This window comes from Acipenser ruthenus, chromosome 2 (assembly GCF_902713425.1).
Source record: "Acipenser ruthenus chromosome 2, fAciRut3.2 maternal haplotype, whole genome shotgun sequence".
NCBI lineage: Eukaryota > Metazoa > Chordata > Actinopteri > Acipenseriformes > Acipenseridae > Acipenser > Acipenser ruthenus.
Genome location: NC_081190.1, coordinates 67,386,186 through 67,408,337, shown reverse-complemented (window position 1 = coordinate 67,408,337; position 22,152 = coordinate 67,386,186). Strand labels below are relative to the sequence as shown.

Genomic DNA, 22,152 nt, shown 5'->3' with positions numbered 1-22,152 from the left:
ATAGGATAGTCAGTCACCTAAAGTCATGGTCACCAACACTCTGGCATAGTATTTAAATAACCCTGCAAATAGTAAGTCAGCAGGATACCAGATTCTCTGGAATTGAAAAATTTTATTTATAGGAAAGAAGCAAAAGTGTTAATGAAACCTTTTTATTGAATCTTCCAGTAGAGACTTGATATTCATGGAATAAAATTGCCTTCCGGGAACACTACATACAGCACAACAAAACAAAAAAACTAACAGGGGAAGCATTTAGTAAAAGTGCGTATAACAAGAGCAGAAAAGATCATACAAAAAAGTGAATACAAAATGTCAGTTTAAAAACAAACTCTCATGTCAAACTTTTTTTTTTTTTTTTTTTTACACAGCTGGGTTTTTAGAAATGACATGGCTGTCATTAATTTAGTACAGCAACAGCCATGTCCACATCTTAAAAACAAAGACTAAAACCAAAATGTGGCTGCTACAAGGGCTCAGGCATAACATTTCTTTATGTAGTTGTTATCTAGCAGTCCTGCTGAGCTACTGCTATTTAAGTCAAGTAGCAATAGCAAGAAAAAATAAAATGATTTAGGTCTAACACAGCAATATACAAGTTCCCTGTAAAATGCACACGGGGGGAGGCGGGAGGGGGCATGTATACCACAATATCATTAACTACCTGCAAAATGCTGCAGACTATTCTAACCATACTAAACTTTCTAACATTACAGGCAGCTTTTTTGTTTACTCTAATGCAGAATACATCTCACACTATTTCCATTTAACAACTGTAACAATCGGTACACAACAGAAAGGTTATTACGAAGACTATGATCAATCTTATTTTATATTTCACCCCCCCTTTTGAAATACTGCTATGGGAAGCATTTTGAAATATTTAAATCTTGGTAGTTTTACATCTGTGCAACTCATATTTATCCTACAAGAACAACGCAAGCATCTGTGAGCATAAAAACAAATTGAATTTTTTTCTTTGACCTCATGATTATAATATAGAAACAAGCTAGTGACAACTTCTGCTACAACAGAAACTAATTTACTGTCTCCCCCATCCCCAATTGGTCACCTTCCACCTTTAATTCTTAATTAATGTTCATTTAACAGACCCACTTAGAGAAAAGAACTGCTTGGGTATACAATGGAATACTGATGTAAACTAAAACATATTAACAAGACCAGCATTGATACTCAAAAGCATAATGGTCTTGATTATTACAGTTGGTCACAAAGATCAAGTATCTTCCAGACTCCCACACACCCCTGTGCCATTCTGCAATATGCCCATTTCAAACACCCTTCAAGTAAAATGCAACCCCTCCTTTGAAATTCAATACTCTTTTTCAACAGCGATGGGCAAGGAAACAGTTTTGTCTAGGACACTGAAGAAATGGGGTTGTGAGGGGATCCCATCTGAGTAAGAACTTTATCCAGCCATTGCAGAGGACCATGCAGATGGATCTCAATCCAGCAGGGGGTGCTAGTGACATCCTGGCGATGATATTCTGCACCCCAACCCTGGAGGATACAAATACATTTTTACCAAACAAAAAAAATCTCACATTTCAATTCCAAAGTTAAGTGTACCCCCCAAAAAAACAAACAAAAAGCATCTCTGGCAGGGTAGGTTGAATTCAAAATAGGCAATTCTGGAGACTTGGTACTCTATTTAACTGACACTTTTTATGGTGGCTTTGAGATTAATGCAATAGGCACCAGACTTGGACAACTAATTCAGGCAACCAAATTTCAATTATATCCTCCTCACTGCTGACCAGCATATCATAAGCTAAAATTACATTTTACATCTATTTACCCCCCACCCCGCCACCCCACCACACCCCACCCCACCCCTATCTTCACTTACCTTTACAAAACTCATGCGAATGGTGCACATTTTAGTAAGCTCATAGACGGCTTCAAAGCCGTGGTTCACAGACTGGGCCAAAAGCTCAGCAAACTCCTGGTTGTTAAAGATCTTCAAGCTGCAGCCACTGGGGATCTTGCAAACCGTCGTAGGGTGGAAGCCATGGTGATAGTTGCAGTTTCGACTCTGCACAAAGATGCTGCTGTCACTAAGGCACTCGGCATACACTTCACCTCCAACATAGTAAAGATGGACTCCTGAGAAAAACAAACCCATAGGTGTACCAAATAAAATGTAGAAAAAGCAGTGCTCTCAAATAAGGAAATGAAACACCATCCATTTTGTGACTTAGTTTAGTTTATTTGGCACCTTCCTCCTTTAACCCTTAGCGGTCCATTTATTCAGCGCGTTTCAGGTGCGTCAGGTCCAATTTATTTTCACACGCGCAGTTTATTTTAGACGCGCTGTTTAAAAGTACTTTTCACAGTAAAACAGGTTTAAAAGGCATTGCATATCAACAGGACACTCAGTACTGCATCTACAGCCCCGCCCCACCCCTTATTCGCTATATTTTTCAAAATATCTCTTAATAGTACATACCGATAAATCATCTCGATCACTCGTTTTATCACCAAACTCCTCAATAATGCGATCCAAGTTGTTATTTTGTTACTATAACATCAAAAAAAAAAGCTCTGCAAATGTCTGCAGAGATAAGGGCATTTGCCGAGAAATAAATAATAATAATAATAATTTGAGCGCTGGATGCAGAAGCAGCTATCTTGTTTGTTTATGTCTGTGTTATCTATGTGGTGTCGGGTCTATCAGTATTCATGAGATACGCCCTTTTTTTTCGGCTTCTCTCGGCTCCTATCGGTCTCACTCGGCCATTATAGTTTTCTCGGCTTTTTCCGGAGAAAAAAAAGATAGAGACCTGTTTTTTGCATCTTTTTGATGATGTCGGACAGGGTCCGACATAGGACCGCAAATGGTTAATAAATAAATATTGAATGCTGAATTAGATGCTAAATTACACCCATGTCGGTTTTGTGATACAACTGAGACTTGCTTACCTTTGCCGATATGCCGCCTAGTGTTCTCAATGGTGGAGTTGCGGTTAACATTGGACAGGAGCCCAAGGCAAAACCGGTTCCTGTTGTTTGAAGGATCAGTGAAGCCATCCACCAACACACTTGTGGAGGAGGCATGGAACGCCTCTCCCACACGGTTATTCAGCTCATAGTAAACAATAGAGCACCAGTGTTTTGGCTCCTCATAGGCCACTGGCTGAACATCTGCAGAGGGGGAAAAATGTATTTAAAACATTAAAAAAAGTGTTGCACTTCTTGTAAAGATCAAGCATCTAACTAACAAGTGGCTATGATGGTCTGCCAAGTCTGAAAGCACCACTCATTAACTGTTTTCCAACAGTGGGTGCACTTTGCAGGTTCTTTGGCACAGGATTTTTAATATCTTATGTTTATAATGTCTTATAGTTTTGTTGCTCCCAATTCACTTCTTACTGTAATATGTGGGCTTTGTTGTGCCTTTCGAAAGGGTTAAACCAGAACCCAGGCCCCAGACACGAGTCATTCTGTAAAGAGAATTTCAATGCTCTTGCATTTAATCCCCTTGGCATAAGCTGAATACTGTTTGTTTTCTTTTTTCTTCTACAAGTGTTCTACAGTCTGTTCTTTCCTACGCATATGAGGTTGCTGCTTGTAATCCTGTGTTCTATCCATTTTATGCCACAAATGGGGAGACATACCGTCCAGAGATGTTCCGCATCAATACAAAAGATATTGGGGCGCAAGATAGTTAAGAAAATTGAACAAATTCATGCAAAGACAGAACAAATGTTTGTATGAATTATGCCAGGTGCACAACTGATAAGAATCTTTCATTTAAAAGGCTGACCACTAAGTTCTTCTCAGGAATCAGTCAGAAAAGGAACTTGTTTCATATTATATATTTATATATATATATAAAATGACATTAGAAGATTGGGAAAGATGTATGCCTAACAGAATACTTTTAAATTTGACTCCTTCAGAGGGTTTTACGTTAACATAGAAAATTGCTTTTTCAGAACTGTAGCTCACACTGAAGACAGGATGGGGTGCAAATGCACCCCACACACAAATGAGGTCAACTTATAAAGAAATAAAAAATTGATGACACATTTAATAAATACTTTAAGTTTTGTTATTAATCAAACACAGTTTTGAACTTGTATGATTTTTAATATGAACATTGTTAATAAACACTTTCTATTCTGTGTATTTTGCAGTGCCACTCACTCCAAAAAAAATTATTTTTATTGCACATGGTAACTTAGCAAATAAATCTATTCATTTATTTAAATTACAAAAAACAAATAACTTGTCATTAACAAAGAATTGTAATGCGTGCTTGTGGCACTGTGCCCCGGCCTTGTGTGCATTTTTGTGTTTTATGTTGTATGTTGCGTGTGTTAACCCTTTGCGGTCCATTGTCGGACTGGGTCCGACATTGCAATTATTCCTCACAGGTCCTTTGTCGGAGTGGGTCCGACATCATTATAGCAACGCAATAAACGGGTGTCTAGTCGTTTTTTCTCCGGAAAAAGCCGAGAAAACCATTCAATTGCCGAGTGGGAGCGACAGGAGCCGAGACAAGTCGAAAAAAAAATAAATAAATAAAAGGTGTATCTCATGAATAGTCATACATGGTATCAGGTATCAGGTATCAGATAACGGGGGCGGTCTGAAGTAAACAAGTTGGCTGACTGAATCAGCGCACAGAAAACACGGACATTTGCAGAGCTTTTTTGAGATGTTATAGTAATAAAATAAATGACTTGGATCGCATTATTGAGGAGTTTGGTGATAAAACGAGTGATCTGGAGATGATCGATTGGTATGTACGACTATTGTTATTATTATTATTATTTATTTCTTACATAGGTGAACGCTATAGCAAACGAAAGGGTGGGGCGGGGCTGGAGATGCCTAGTGAGTGCTTTGTTGATATGCAGGCCATTTAAACCCGTTTGACTGAAAAAAAAAAACTTTTAAACAGCGCGTCTAAAATTAACTGCGCGTGTGAAAATAAATTAGACCTGGCGTGCCTGACGCGCACTTAATAAATGGACCGCAAAGGGTTAATGAAACCGACTGAGCGCAGCCATTGCATTTTCAGTTTCACTCATCACTACTGCCTGTCTGTGATTCTTTCTGGCCTGACGTCATCCACTACAGCCTGCTTGTCACAGTGCCTCCATATGAAGGCACATTACCCGGGCTCGGGGGGGGGGGTCTATCTTGCCAAGTCCCCACCACACTTGATCACCACATCTCCTCTGCCCTTTGTCTCTGTCTCCATCCCCTATCAAATACATTGCATTCTGAAATTAGAATGCTTCTCAGGGATATTGGTTTTGTCTGCCAGCACAAGCTTATCTTGGTACTGTGTCATTGCAGATATGAAGAGACATCATTTACTATCCCGGAAGGCAAAATGGGGTGCAAATGCACTTTGACTCAAACATCTTCAATGATGTTCTAGGTATCATAATACTGTTATACTGTTATTCCTCTACTTTATTTTATTGATACATACAAAGAAGAATCAACACATCACAGATTGTTGCAAAAAAAGCTTTCTGTAATTTTTTCACAAAAACAGAATACCTTTTCAAAAGGTGCAAAAGAGCTATTTGCATGTACATATGCACAAATGAATGAATGCAAAAAATTAACTTCTGACTGTTGTATCTGAATATGTTTTGATAGACATTTTACTTGAACCACCTAAAAAGTGAAACAGATTAAAACTACACGGTGGCACATGTTTCTTGAAAATATAATTGTATTTGAAATCATTTTTTAAAATGTAAACATTTGAATAGCATAGTACTTGCACCGAGAAGCTGTTGCTGGGCACTGATGGTTTCTAGGGTTACCTTTTGACCTTGTTAAATGAATGGCTGGTCTGGTACCATTTTCAACGTAATAATGACGGTGACAACACAGAGACTAACAGAAGCAGATTGGAGTAAAATAGAAAACAGAAAAAGGATGGCTATTTTTTAAAAGATGTGGTACTAGAGGTGCAAAATGAATACATCCCAAAAGTAGACAAATCAAAATCTAAAACAGAATGTTTAAAAAGTGACCAAAAACAAAAGTACACAGAAAGAGTACTTGGAACTGTAAACGCAAGTCAAAAAGGTAGTTGGAAAGGCTAAGAGAGAGCTAGAAATAAGCATTGCTTGATGAGATTCTGGGATCAATAAGCTATTAACAACCAAACTAGCAAGATGGGGCGAATGGCCTCCTCTCGTTTGTAAACTATGTATTTCAAATGGAAATTAAAAGCTTCTTTCGAGCCTCAGGCTGTTTGCAAGTCATCATCGCTTAACAAGGTAGGGAGATATTTATATCATTTATCTTAAATATAAAAATAGGAACATTTGCGGATGGTAGAATCCATTGCCACAAAGGAAATAACAGCCAGAAGAAAACATGTAAAATCATTTAACAAAGAATGAGGAAGAAGTTTAACTGAATTATGAAAAAAAACAGCAGATAAAAGGTTTAACACAGGATAATAAATAAAAAGGATTTTCGAGCGATCTCGTGGTTTAAAATGAGCTATGGATTTATTTTCATTTTATGAAGTACAAGTAAATGTCAAGGCTACATCGATGCCACTTCATTTCTGATAGAATGCCAGCCTGAGGAATCTGGAGACAGAGTTGAACTGGGTAAACTACAGCCTGAACATGGTTATATGGACAAATGCAAAAAAAAAAAAAAACATGTTTAGTCTGTACAAACTTATGGCAGTTTTATACAACGTTTATTGTTATGCAACCTGTTGACATTTTTCACTGCAGTTATTTACTATTTAACCATGTGGGGAAGTTAGTCATCTTGAGTATTATAACTATAGGTTCAATAATTAGCAGTGTGGAGTAGTGGTTAGGGCTCTGGACTCTGGACGGAGGGTCATGGGTTCAATCCCCGTGGGGGACACTGCTGCTGTACCCTTGAGCAAGGTACTTTACCTAGATTGCTCCAGTAAAAACCCAAATGTATAAATGGGTAATTGTATGTAAAAATAATGTGATATCTTGTAACAATTGTAAATCACCCTGGATAAGGGCGTCTAAGAAATAAAAAAATAATAAATAATAAAATAATAATATAATAATAATCTAGTCTAATTAATACTGTTATGGTTCATACAGTCTACCGTAAATGCTTTCACTGCATCTTGTAAACAAACATTAACATTTGTGCCTATAATGCTTGCCTATAAAATGTGCATAACAGTGTATTATCTACAACAAATGAAGTGGAAAGAGACATTTGTTACCAGCACCACCTAAACTACATGGTCAAATTTCAGACATTATGGCCTCAGTTTGATTAACTGCTTACTTACACACACACACACGTGCTGGGACGAACACAGGATTTTCGTGTTCGGATATTGGCTCATAAGGTAAATATTTTGTTCGGATAATCGTTTGTTTTCAAAAAGTAATAAAAGCCATTATATTGTTCAGAATGCAGGCAGAGACAGCATAGCAGCAGGGGCAGGGGGGCATGGCCCCTGTGTGTGTGCCTTCATCTAAAATCAATACACAACATTTCCAGCAAGTTGAGCACTGTTTAAGCGAGGCATTTCAGAATGACGTGCTTGCCTTTTTTGTCCCATTTCTAGGGAATACAAACATCTTATTTTTGTATCTGAATACATGTAAAAAAATATTTGTGTGAATATTCGGATATTTGTCCCAGCACTAATATACACGCACAGTGATCACGTTAACGCAACATTTTGCATCCTAGGACGCAAAAATAAATCCATTGGACGGAAAAATATTGTCTTGCATTCACTAGACACACAGAACGGGAAAGGGACGCAGACATGCAAATTCGTGGTAATCTATTACACTGCAGCAAAATGAACGCAAAATACTTGTTTTAAAAAAAAAAAAAAAAACCTGTTCTGGAATGTAACAAACTTGATTAAGGTACACTCCAGTCCTGTAGGTGGCAGCAATAAGTCTCATATTTGGCTTACGCAGCAATATTAAAAGAAGGATATTTACTTCTCTGGGGCCAGACTAGTGTCTGTGACAATATGACAAAGCAGCTGTCAATAGGAAGGTTTTTTTGCTAAGCAGCCAGCATTTTCTGGGGATTCTCATGAAGATCACCCATCTGCATCTCAGCCACCTACTTCTGCTCTGTACAAGTACTACACTGACCGAAGCAGTTGCACGCATTAGTAAAGCAGAGAAACGCAAATGAAAAACGCGTTCCTATAATTCTGAATGGGAGATGAAGTACCCGTGGCTTGTTTATCGACACGGCAAGATGTACTGTAGTGTGTGTGAAAAAGCTTCTGGGCAAAAAAATGTATACACGCGGATGTACAGATTGTCAAGAATCTTTGCTCAAGACAGACATGGCAATGCTGTTGCTGTTATTGGAAGGCAGAAAAAGATGAACACACGTTAATGAAGGCAACAAACAGTGCTTAGAATCCTGTCTCATTGTCATGAAAATGCAAACGCTAAGTTCTCTTCTGTAATGCGGCTTTAGAGTTTATGCACAAAACTCAAATTTGATGATTTATACAGACATAACTCATCTGTGACAAACATTCATCATGCTCTTGCCGAGTGTGTGAGCAAAGAAATTCTTCAGGCAGCAAGTGCAAGTCCTTATGTTGACATTTTGGTTGAGGAAACAACCAGTATCAAGGTTTAAAAAAATGGATTGTTTACATTTGCTATATGAAGGATGGCAAAGCTACTAAATCGGCTGATTGGTAGTTTTAACATGTCTGATGGTACAGCTGAAACTATAACCAATAAAATGAGGTCTGTTCTACAAGAGCGTAATATCCCCAACAGCTAAAGTTGTCGGTTTGGAGTCTGATGGAGCAGCCGTGATGACAGGGAGAGTCAGGCGTGAGCACTCATTTAAAACAACCGAATTCCCGAAGGACATCTGTGCGGCACATCGTTTTGCACTTATTTCTTGAGGTGCCGCTGCAAATGTTCACAATATTAAGAGGTATAGGCAAACAGTCAACACTGTGTTCAACGACTTCAAGTACTCTGCTTGTCGCTATGAGGGACTAAGAACTCAAATCGGATTCTTCATGAAGGAGACCTCAGAACTTAGAGCCATGCTCAGTGCAGTGGCTGTCGCTTAGCAGAGCTGTGGAGTTTATTAGCCTGATCGTTTAGTATCTGATGGATGGGATGCAAAAATTTGGGCAGGAACGCATAAACAGAAAAGCTATTTGTTTATTGACCAAACAAATAAACAAACAATTCTAGTCGGACCACGAAGAAACAAATCAGGTTACTTTTCCTTTTGCGTTTTCTGTACTTGCTTTGGAGATTAAAAGTAACCACCTTTTGGTTCACCTACAGGCTTTGAGCCTTCAGATTTTTCTCTAATCCTGCTGCTACAGACCACCACTTACTACTGTGCATCTTGAAACCATAAACAAGGCAAACTGGCAAGCTGCCACGTCAAATTCTGAGCAAAACCATTCTTAGTACAATTTTCCAACAACAGTTCAAGAACAATTGCATGATTCTCATTTGGGAATCGATTCAACCTGAAACTAAATACTTTAAGCATTAAAGCAGCTACATATGTTTCCTTTCCATTTCAAAACAGATGTTTGTCAGGGTACTGAAAATAAAAGGTAAAGCTGTTAACATTTATTTTGCAATTTTTTTTTAATATATATATATATATATATATATATATATATATATATATATATATATATATATATATATATATATATATATATATATATATATATATATATATATAGCTTGAATTTCAGCGGGAATCGCGGGAAAATTCTGCAGAGATATTTTAAGACACCAAGATACTGTATTTTTCGCCCAATTTAAAATGCCTGAGACGCTACAACAATCTAAGGAAGTGAGTGTCAGTGGCGAAAGCACTATGAGCCGCATTGAGTAGTTCTGGTTAAAATAAATAAATAAATAAAACTAACAAACATAAAAAAGTAGTGCTGGATATTTTAAGTGCCACTCGTACATTCTCTCGTACATTAATCTCGACCACTATCTAAGGATTACAGAAACTCAGTACACTGCAGTAAGTAAACAGCTTTGAAGAAAAAAACAAAAAAACAAAAAAAAAACCACACAACATTAAAGTCTATGTAGGTGTTGTTTTGCAAGCGGTGACTTTCGGTTCAACTCAGCCCCATTCATTTTGGGACGCCAGCGCACTGAAGGTTACAAATGTATTACTCAGGTACCGTAAAAGCCACCTACCTGGTTCATGCCTTGTTTAAAAGTACAGACGACTCTGGGCTTTCCAAAGACGTATTCAATATGTGTATGCGGTACTCCTAGCCAGACCAGATCCGACATTACAATTTTCCCTTTCCGGTCCGAAATAGATGCAAAAAACAGGTCTCTAGCCGTTTTTTCTCCGGAAAAAGCTGAGAAAACCATTCAATGGCCGAGTGAGACCGATAGGAGCCGGGGGGGGGAAAAAAAAAGCGTATCTGAGCAACACACAGAGTCCCTTCACCAGAGATAACACAGACATGAGGTGGCACAGGAAATATGGCTCCAATACATGCTAAAATGGATTCCATAGCATACCAAAAGATATTGGCAAATCATCTGAAACCCTCCACTACAAAACTTGGTTTAAAGCTCAACTGGACGTTCCAACACAACAACGATCCAAAGCACACATCAGGTTCTGGAATGGCCTAGTCAAAGTCTCTATCTAAATCCGATTGAGTCTTTGGTACGAGTTGAAGGCGGCTGTGCAATAGAGAATTCCTCGGAATTTGAATGAACTGCAGCAATTTTGCATTGAAGAATGGTCAAAAATCACTAATGAATCATGCCAAAAGCTCATTGACAAATATCCTTGTTTAAAAGCGGTTATTGCTAAAGGTGCCTCAAACTAGCTATTAATTTAATTTTCCTTGTTAGGGTATGAATACTTTAGAATTATCATTTTTGGAGTTCTGCAAAAAAATAATTGCTGAAATAAATAATTGACCTATTTCCTCATCCACAAAAGCAAAACCTTTGCTACGAAAGACTTTTCCTATAATTATGTTTGAGAAATTTCTAGAAATGATACATTTCCATTGGGGTATGTGACTACAAGTACACAAGGTAGTGAAACTATTATAAAAATAAAATAGACACATTAATGCACAGGTAGCGTTCTAGCTATGTCCGTCTTTTTTCCCCCCAGTCAGAATTTTCATAAAGTAATAATTATCTACCCATTATGTGTTAATTTTTAGCGTGGGTGAAACCAGGGTTAACATTACAACAAAACCGGTACCGCCATTCTCCATGACAGATTAAAATTAGCATTTTACAGACACTGAATAAACTTTCTATCCTGTTAAGTCATTGTCGGTTATCTTATAAAATCAATGTTTTTACGGTTATTTAAATTTTCACTTTTGGTCTATAAAATAAACTTCATACGTTGAAATTGCATCCACGTTGTGATGCGACAGGATTTGTACTCCACTGTCCAATACGTTTTGCATTATGGGCCTTGTGTCTCCACACGGGACAGTACAAACCTCAGCCATCTACAAATCGGGAAGCTCTATTCCCACTTTATGAAAGATAATATACATGTTTAAAAAACTAATACCGGTAATTACGTACGTGTTCACTCAGGGTCGGTCATATAAACTGCAGCGTAAGGTATCAGAAATGCTACTGCATAAAAAATTTTTTAAAAAATATTAGCAAATTAAGAGTTTTGGGTAGCAAAATGCTACCAAATATACGTGAGCTTCGAGCCTTGTATTTACATATGAAAAGCAATAACTTACTTTAACTTAGGTGGTGCTTTGCTTCACAATATCCATGGAGAAAAACAAGGTCTTGTTATATTGTTTTACTATGTCATCTCAAAACCAAAATATTTATATACTTCACTGCACCCAGCTAATATGGCTGTTTTTTTTAACAGAGCATTTAAAAGGGACCAAGAACAAAAGTACAAAGTACACAGAAAGAGTACTTGGAACTGCAAACAAGTCAAAAAGGAAGTTAGAAAGGCCAAGAGATAGAAATGAACATTGCTAAGGGGGTTAAAACCAATTCCAGATAGTTTTTCCAATATTATAACATCAAGACAACATTCAAAAAGGAGGTAAAATGTCCAAGAGATACAAATGGCAAAATCATAGGTCGAAGAGAAAAAAATAGCAACTATATTAACCCTTTGGGGTCCATTTATTCAGCGTGTCTCAGGTGCGTCAGGTCCAATTTATTTTCACACATGCAGTTTATTTTAGGACGCGCTGTTTAAAAGTATTTTTTTTCACAGTAAAACAGGTTTAAAAAGGCACTGCATATCAATAGGACACTCAGTACTGCATCTCCAGCCCCACCCCAGCCCTTGTTTGCTGTATTTTTCACATACCTCTTCATAGTCGTGCATACTAATAAATCATCTCCTGATCACTCGTTTTATCACCAAACTCCTCAATAATGTGATCCAAGTCATTATTTTATTACTATAACATCTCAAAAAGCTCTGCAAATGTCAGTGATATTCTTTGAGCACTAGATGCGGAAGCAGCTTGTCTATGGCCGCGTTATCTCTGTGGTGCTGGGGCTATGTGTACTGCTCAGATCCGGCCCTTTTTATTCCTCTTCCTCCCCCCCCCCCCCCCCCCCCCCGACTTCTCTCGGCCATTGAATGGTTTTCTCGGCTTTTTCCGGAGAAAAAACGACTACAGACCTGTGTTTTACATCTTTTTGATGATATCGGACCGGTAAGAGAAAATTGTAATGTCGGACCTGGTCCGACATAGGACCGCAAAAGGATTAAATGATTACTTTTCACAAGTTTTACAAAGGAGATACAGGCAACATGCCCCACATGTCGACCTGTTCCTATCCAGTTTTAAATAACTTTAGCATAACAGAGGCAGGAGTGTTAAAGGGACTAGGTGCTCTTAAAATAAACAAATCCCCTGGGCCGGATGAGATCCTCCCAATTGTACTCAAAAGAAATGAAAGTTATTTACAAACCGCTAACCAAGATCATGCAACACAGTCTCTTGACAGAGGTTGTACCGACAAACTGGAGAATTGCAAACGTAATACCGATCCACAAAAAGGGAGACAAAACCGAAACAGGTAAATACAGACCAATAAGCCTGACAAACTGTAATTAGATCCGTAATAAGGTACTGATGCATATCAGTAGGTTTCGAGTAAAGATCTGTTTTAATAGATCCTTGATCAAGTTTAACCAAGGTGTCTAAGAATTCAATTTAAGATTTTGTCCACCTTAAATCCACCAAAATGTTAAGGTGGATATTTGCTAATTTATGAAACTGTACAAGAGATTCTTCTCCATGTAAATTTGGCATTTTAGCCCACTTTAATACCTTTATATTGGACTAATTTTGGTCTCAAAGCGCACACAGTATTTTAGGTCTATGCATGTTCCTTCCATTTTAGTCCTGTGAAAATTGAACTGAATCCTAATTTGACTAACCATTACATTTCATGTGATAGAATATGGTTTGTCCATTTTTCCATCAATTTCTCTTCAGTCTGTACATTTGACCGACATGTTTTTGGTTAGTTGGACTTTACGTATAGAAAGCAAAAAGCTTCCATGCCCTGGTTTGCTTACCTGGTCTGTTGCTGATTTCTAGGGGAAGAGGAGGTGCCATCAAGTTGGTGTCCATAGGCTGGGAGCCATCCTGAGTCATCTGATCTTCTGGAGGCATATATGCAGGAGGAGGAGTTTCAGCTAAAAACAAAAAGTAACAGATTGCATTGACACACTGAAACAGCCAGAGATTCAGACGCTCAACGTTGACTTGGTAATTTCATTACCAAGTTTCATCACAGTTGGATACGCTAAGTGGTTCTATGGTTCTCCACATACATGTTAAAAAAAAAAAAAGGTGTGACATACTCCAATATATCCCGGTCTACAGAGAAATGCATCCCTCCTGGGGGATAAATCAACAGTTAAGTGAAAAACTTAATTTAGTGAAGATACTGGGTTTGAGTAACAATGCCTCCAGGTTTCTCTCAGATCAATAGTGATCCAAAGTAATTTCAATCTGATCTGGTGGGCATTGTACAAAAAAAAAAAAAAAATCATGCTCACAATTTGAAAAGCCCCAGAAGCGATTATCTTGTATTATTTATTATTTCACATCAAAACAAGCTGTGGTGGAATTTGCCAATTGTTTTTTATACATTTTGAGCAGTTCTTCAGGAATACACCACCCGGTATGAAATTAGGAGGAATACGGTGCATCTGTCCAGGCACTCACCTGGTATCTGGAAGGGGCTCCCAGGGTCCGAGCTGGCAGGAGAGTGTGGGAAGGTGCTGCTGCTCCCGCTGCCTGGAGAGTTGGGGTAGCTGCTGTTGGGCGAATGGGGAAAAGAGTGGCTGTTGGCCTGGGGGAATGAGTCTGGAAAGGTAGCGTTGTGGGGCATGTGGGGCTCGTTCTGGGCCAGATTTCGAAACTGTGCCAGGAGGCTGTGTTGAGGGTTGAACTCGCTGTGTCTGGGAACCAGGACCGGAGGAAGCACTGGAGGGGGAAAATAAAGGATTAGAAAATAAGACAAAAAACAAAAAGACAGTTCTAAGTAGCCAAAATCCTACTTATTGGAGACAAAGGTGGATTAGTGGTTATTAGTGGTTAATTATTTAGCTTAAATATATTTAAAATAACCCTTTCAAACAAAGTGTTTTTATAAAAGAAATAAGAAACTGCCCAGCCTCCATCCTTATAATATCCTAGTGTGAAAATGGGCTGCAGTCTTTTATTGCCGAGGGCGATTCACTTCAACTTCCTTGTGTGTCAATGAGAATCTTGCTTAATAAAAGCAGACTTCTGAATGAAGATTCTGGGATCTCAGCTAAGTCATCCGTGGGAAGACAAATATACAAAAAGCTCCTCCCTGCCATATATAGCTCTTACATTTTTGGAATTACTGCTCCTAAACTGTTAGTTCAGTGGAGTTCTGTCTCAATGCCAAACATTCTGCTTTTTAAAAACATCCAGTGTCCCCCTTTTTTTAATTTAAAACAGGACTAGATAATTAGCTCTCTAGAGCAGTTCTCGTTTGTTTCTATTTGTCAACCATTTTATTGCCATCTACAACTTGTCTAGTTTCATATGAACAGGAATCTAGCTCCTGGATATGGCTGTGCACATGCCTCAGCTCAGGCCACACTGCAGCATCCCTCTGCAGTCCTCTGAGAACAGCAAACCCAGTGGAGTTAGGTTTCAGGGATGGAGCAAGTCCATGCTTGCCTCCTGCAGAGCAAGCAGGAATAATACCAAACACCCACCAATCTGTTAACCATCTGTCAACTTAACCCTCATCTTACTCTGAAGTTACATAAAGGGCCAAAGGGTGTTATCAAGCAGTCCAATTTGTGATGCTCAAGTTACAAATCTGAAAATCAGCAGAAAGGCAACAATCTGTACAGACAGGTATATTACTGCATCTAATATCAACTTCTAGGTTTAGATGCTGGTGCCATTAAAGCAGTACTCTACTTGAAAGCTTTCCAATCAAGTTCAGTAAATTGTTACTGTAAAAACCACTTGCCTGGGAAATCTATGGCTGAAATCACTCCTTGGGATAAATGCGTGTACATATAAAGAGCACTATCTGGAAACAAGAGGACCATGGCAGTGCAAATATGAAAAGGATAAGTCAATAAAGCCTTTGTTCCACAGCTTGCTTAAAAATAATTCTGAAATGTTTATAATGCAGCAACCTTTATGATGCAAACATCACAGAGTACTCCACTGCGAGGCGTCGTATTTAGCGTTGCAATATGAAGTGTTAGAAGTGCAGCACTGGAGGGTTATGCATATGTAAAATTGTTATTTTATTTCATGACGCCACTAATTGAACTTGAGAGAATCTTTCAATACAGTACAGCTTGGTACTGTTTTTGCATACAGTATATCAAAAACTGGTTTTCAGAAATGTCACAAGAACATTTTGACCGAGGAGTTTATGCAGACTATAAGAGGATCCTTAACTAGTACTATTCGAGTTCATTAGGGGTCAGAAAAATATCCAAACGAATATTTTTTTACATGTATTCGAACACGAAAATAAAATTTATATTCGTCAGAAATGTGTATTGTGCGTTTTTTTAAATTAGTTTTTTTTGCAAAGTAAAAAATACATAATACATCGTCTATGTACATAATGCAAGGTTTATTTTAGTAATAGGCTAGTGTAATAAAATGTGTCTGCTGCGAGAAATTACATTATTGAAAACAGACAAATAAACATGTGTGTTTGCTCTTCCGCTTCATTCAGACGCTGCAATATGTCACGTGGCAAAAGGCCTCAGTCTGACGTGTGGAATTATTTTGACAAAATAAATGAACAACGTCTGTGCAAGTGCTAACAGTTGCTCTCGATCCCCGATTTAAAATGCTTAAGTTTCTTTCTGATGTCCAAAAAAAAAAGGAACTAAAGAGAAATTGAGTCCAGATTACACACACACACACAACCCAGAGCTGGCAAATACCGTCAGCAACACTGAAAATACCCGCCATGGCCAACAGAAAGCAAAACACGGCTACAGCAGTTTATTTGGGGACGTAGATGAGGAACCGGACACCGTGGACGACCGATCTGAGTACGATATTTTTTTGCAAGAACCCAAACTATAGGTCACAGAAGACCCGCTCTTATGGTGGAAGCAACATGCCTCGCGTTTTCCAACACTCTCCCAATTTGCAAGGGAAATGTTATGCAGACCAGCAGCATCGACTCCGTCAGAGGGCTGTTTTTTCAGCAGCCGGTAACACCATTACAAAGAAGCGGGCCCACCTAAGAGCAGAAGTCGTGGACGCAATTCTGCTTCTTAAAAAAAACAGAACTTTAAAAAAACCAAAACTTTATTTTCTGATTTTGTTTTTAATTTATTTTCCGTTGGACTGTAAAGTGAACAATGCAAGGGTGAATTTATTTAAATTCTATAAAAGGCACATGAACACGTACTGAGAACGAAATGCTAATATTTAAATTTCTTTATTGGTTGGTATTTGTTAGATACGAAAAGGCCTGAAGTACTGCCGTAATGTCAATAGTATACGCAAGTGCTGTGTTTTTGTTGTTTTTCATACTTTTTTGTTTAAATGTCACAAATAAATATACTCCGAGTATCTCTCCACTTAAAATAACGTTTTTCATTTAATGGCTTTTTCTAAATTTCTTAACGAATATATTTTCGGACGAATATCCGAACATAAAAAAAATGATGTTCGTACCACCAGAGTTCATAGAGAATGCGCATTTATAAAAAAATACTCAATTTATCAATTGTCAAAAACTTTAATACTTACTATGCAGGTATTTAATTTGATAAATAAATAAAATGAAGAAAAAAGAATTATTGAAATGAAAGAGATAATAAATGTGCTCCTCAGAGATCAGGCTAGATGACAGCATCAAGTAAATGTTCGACTATATGCTGCAGCTGTTTCCAATCCAAAAGGACAAGTGGTATTTTCAACCCTGGGAATTGCTGAGAAAGAGGAGATTACATAAGACAAATGCAAGCTGGGCACTGCTCTTTCCTACTATTGTATGCGCAGGCATGCCAGATGACAAGCTTCCCACTGCACTCTTCCACATGTTTGCTGCAGCTGGGTGGAGAGAGCAATCCTAAAACAAAGCTTTCATTATCCCCCTGGAATTTCCTGCTCTCTCTCTCTCTCTCTCTCTCTCTCTCTCTCTCAACATACAGTACAGCTGTTTTTCTCTCGTCAGCTGACCCTACTGTCCTGCTTATCCAAAAAGAAAAAAAAAATTTAACAACTTTAGATGGAGAAAAGGTACATCTCAATTTCATTAAAACTGAAATACTGCTTCTTTTCTTGAATTTAAATGTAATTATTGTTTTTGCTTTCAGCAGGTCAGTTAGTGAAGCACCTGGAGTTGAAAATCCTTGCAGTACATGTTTTTGTAAAAGCACATAATATTTATTGCTGGGACGAACACAGGATTTTCATGTTCGGATATTCGCTCAATTTAAATATTGTTCGTTTTTCAGAAAGTAATAAAAGTCATTATATTGCTCCGAATGCATGCAGAGGGGCTGGGGGCGTGGCCGTGTGCGTGTGCCTTTATTTTACAGCAAGACCTTACAATAAGTAACATGTTAATAGAAAATTATCCCAGGAGTAAAGACGAAGTTGTTTAGGCCTTACTTTACCCCAGTGAATTAACTACAAAACAAAGGATGCCAAATAGTGTAGTGTGGAGTAGTGGTTAGGGCTCTGGATTCTTGACCGGAGGGTTGTGGGTTCAATCCCCAGTAGGGGACACTGCTGTTGTACCCTTGAGCAAGGTACTTTACCTAGATTGCTCCAGTAAACACCCAACTGTATAAATGGGTAATTGTATGTAAAATAATGTGATATCTGTATAATGTGAAATAATGTACAATGTGATATCTTGTAACAATTGTAAGTCGCCCTGGATAAGGGCGTCTGCTAAGAAATAAATAATAATAATAAAATAGAAGTTAATAACGTTGTTTGTTTGTTTTCTTTATTTTTTCTTTACTCCCGAAATATAGTACATAACGCTGACACCACTTTATTTTATTCCTTGCCATTGCTGTTTGTTTCTTTACAGTAAACAGTGGTCATGAACAAGCAAACGAAAACTGAAATTTAACTAACAGTTCAAATAAAACAAAAAACGTGGAAATTGTGTTGTAAAGTGAAGGGGAAAATAAACAAACAATTTTGGTTTGCGTTTATTACATTCCACAAAGTCACAACAATAACCTATACAACCTATATAAATCCTAAACAACATTTTCTGGAAGTTGGGTACTGTTTAAGCGAGGCATTTCAGAATGACGTGCTTGCATTTCTGTTCCATGACATTCTGACTCACTCTAAAGCAGCACATCGCGTTTTTGTCCCAGATGGCTTTCCATAGAGATCACTAAGTGTGCACACACAATCTGGTTTGTTTACTTTTTGCTGTCTAAAACAGAGCTGCTGTGTTGATCCTGTTTTTTTTTTTTTTTTGGATAGATAGGAGATAGATGGATAGTATCTATCTCCTGATTTTCCATTCTTGGGGATGGCAAATTACTTTTCAAAATGACCAATTCCATTTTTTCCGTTTACCAATTAAGAAGCAAACATTTTTACATTAAAAATCTGTAGTTTTCAGGAAATAAAGTTCAGTATATCAAATGAAGCTGAAAAAACAGCTTATTGCTGGCATTACAATATACAGATTAGTCGAAAACAAGGGGCATTATTACAAATATACAATTTTCATAAAATTACAAATTAAATACAATGTTCAGGACACTTCTCTCATCTGTAGTTTCATCTGCAACAACGCAGACTGGTTTATGCTGTACTTGCTGTTAAACTGCTTCCATGTGTTTCTCGTATACCCTGGACAGATAGAGTTGCCCTAGTGAGAGCTAGGCTCTTCAACTTTTTTTTTTTTTTTTTTTTTTTTTATTTAAAGGGGGCCAGAGTGGAAAAAAGTTTGTAGGCGGGCCAGACTATTTTATAATATGAGAGAATTGGTCAGGGGTCTGAATACGTTTGCAAAGCACTGTGTATATACAGTGCCTTGCAAAAGTATTCAGACCCCTGACCAATTCTCTCATATTACTGAATTACAAATGGTACATTGAAATTTCGTTCTGTTTGATATTTTATTTTAAAACACTGAAACTCAAAATCAAATATTGTAAGGTGACATTGGTTTTATGTTGGGAAATATTTTTAAGAAAAATAAAAAACTGAAATATCTTGCTTGCATAAGTATTCAACCCCCACACATTAATATTTGGTAGAGCCACCTTTCGCTGCAATAAGAGCTTTAAGTCTTTTTGGGTAAGTATGTACCAGCTTTGCACACAGTGTCGGAGTGATTTTGGCCCATTCTTCTTGGCAGATTTGCTCCAGGTTGTTCAGGTTGGTTGGACAACGCTTGTGGACCGCAATTTTCAAATAGTGCCACAGATTCTCAATGGAATTGAGATCAGGACTTTGACTGGGCCACTGTAGGACATTCACCTTTTTGTTCTTGAGCCACTCCAATGTTGCTTTGGCCTTGTGCTTGGGATCATTGTCCTGCTGAAAGGTGAATTTCCTCCCAAGCTTCAGTTTTTTAGCGGACTGAAGCAGGTTCTTGCAGTATTTCCCTGTATTTTGCTCCATCCATTCTTCCTTCAATTTTAACAAGATGCCCAGTCCCTGCTGATGAGAAGGATCCCCACAGCATGATGCTGCCACCACCATACTTCACTGTAGGAATGGTGTGTTAGGTTAGGTGCATGGGCAGTGTTAGGTTTGCGCCACACATAGCGCTTTGAGTTTTGGCCAAAAAGCTCTATTTTGGTCTCATCTGACCACAAAACCTTTTCCCACATCGCAGCTGGGTCACTCTCATGCTTTCTGGCAAACTCCAGACGTGCTTTCAGATGGTACTTTTTGAGTAACGGCTTCTTTCTTGCCACCCTCTCATACAGGCCAGTGTTATGCAGAGCTCTTGATATGCTTGACTGGTGCACCATTACTCCACTCCAACCATTGTTGGCCTCTCTGTGGCTTCTCTCACAAGTCTCCTTGTTTGAGCGCTGAGTTTTGAGGGACGGCCTTTTCTTGGCAGTGCCTGGGTGGTGTGATGCAGCTTCCACGTCCTGATTATTGATCCAACTATGCTCACTGGGATATCCAAACACTTGGATATTATTTTGTACCCTTTCCCTAATCTATGCATTTGTATTACTTTATCTCTAACTTCTGTAGAATGCTCTTTGGTCTTCATTTTCCTTCAGATTCACAGCCTGACCAATGATCCTTCAACAGTGGGGTTTTTATCCAGAAAATGTGGCAGCAACTTTAATGGTTCACAGGTGGATGGCAATGGTAAGGTAATTATGTCCTCGTTAGGGCAGTTTCTTTCATCGGTATAAACTGGGAGCTTCCACAGCACAGGGGTTGAATACTTATGCAAGCAAGATATTTCAGTTTTTTTTATTTTTCTTAAATATTTCCCAACATAAAACCAATGTCACCTTACAATATTTGATTTTGAGTTTCAGTGTTTTAAAATAAAATATCAAACAGAACGAAATTTCAATGTAGCATTTGTAATTCAGTAATATGAGAGAATTGGTCAGGTGTCTGAATACATTTGCAAGGCACTTTGTGTATATAGCTCTTTTTCATTTGACTTTTTTAAACTGTCGCACAAATTCTGGCGAGACGGTAAATAACTGTAAGGTATTTGTCATTTGTAGGGAATACAAACATCTGATTTTTGTATCCGAATAAATTTGTTCCATGTTCGAATATTTTTCCCAACACTAAAAATATTGGTGTCAAGTTTAAACCAAAATACACAAGTTTACCACCATTAAAATTAAGGTTCACTAAACCATACAAGGAGCCATGTTTTACTATGTTTCTGAATGTTAGTTTGAACTATCATTGCGCAAATTAGCCCCTAAATTCAGACAAAGCTTTTATGAAAAGTTGCAGTATAATGATGCTACAGCAAACTTCTAATGGAACCAAAGCTCACAATGTAACGAATGAGCTGACAGTAACAATTCAACAAAAAAAGAAATAAAATCCCCCTTCTTCCAATACTTTCAAAAGTAAAGGGTTTGAAACTGTCAAAGGCAGTAGGTACACAGAGAAATTGTTAGGACTACGGGTAATAATTGTTGCTAAATATAACCAACAAGATATTAAACATAGTTTTAACATCAACAATAAATGAATAGCCTAAATTCTGAAATTTCTCAACCTAAACATTGCACTGGTGCCAACAAAGATCTGCCCCCCTTGGGTGCTCCCTGTGAACAAACTGCTGCCATGAACTGTACTTATTAAATTTTTGTTGCGAACCAGAATAGCAATGACATGACTGCCTTATTTACAGACTGAGCTAACCTTGACTCCCACTTAAAACCCTGTAATTCAAGACATGTATCAAAGACCTCAAAAGTAGTATCAGAAGAGCCTGAAAACAGTGGAACAATGTGACTATGGCTTCCATGTTGGCATTTATAGCACACACCACACACTAACGGCAGTAAACCAAGTTGTGCTGTTTACACTTCTGGTACCAAGTCAATGCTAAAACATGCTCTTAAATTTACTCCAAATTTAGAAAGCAATACAGTCTACACAAGAATAAAGTTAAAGTAACAAAGCAA

The 22,152-nt window shown here is 38.0% G+C and overlaps 1 protein-coding gene across 4 annotated transcripts in view; it reads right to left on the bottom strand.

The window, feature by feature from the left end:
- Window positions 1–138: 138 nt before the first annotated feature.
- The window catches only part of LOC117409514 (mothers against decapentaplegic homolog 1-like), a 30,939-nt gene continuing 8,925 nt past the window's right edge, over window positions 139–22,152 (bottom strand). For all 4 annotated transcript variants that reach the window (XM_034015693.3, XM_034015694.3, XM_058999348.1 and 1 more), the window contains exons 3-7: window positions 14,231–14,491; window positions 13,576–13,695; window positions 2,944–3,165; window positions 1,871–2,127; window positions 139–1,521 (exon numbers count right to left, since the gene is read on the bottom strand). In XM_034015693.3, the coding sequence (XP_033871584.1) occupies window positions 1,378–1,521; window positions 1,871–2,127; window positions 2,944–3,165; window positions 13,576–13,695; window positions 14,231–14,491 (1,004 nt within the window). In that variant the 3' untranslated portion in view covers window positions 139–1,377. The remainder of the gene's footprint in view (window positions 1,522–1,870; window positions 2,128–2,943; window positions 3,166–13,575; window positions 13,696–14,230; window positions 14,492–22,152) is intronic.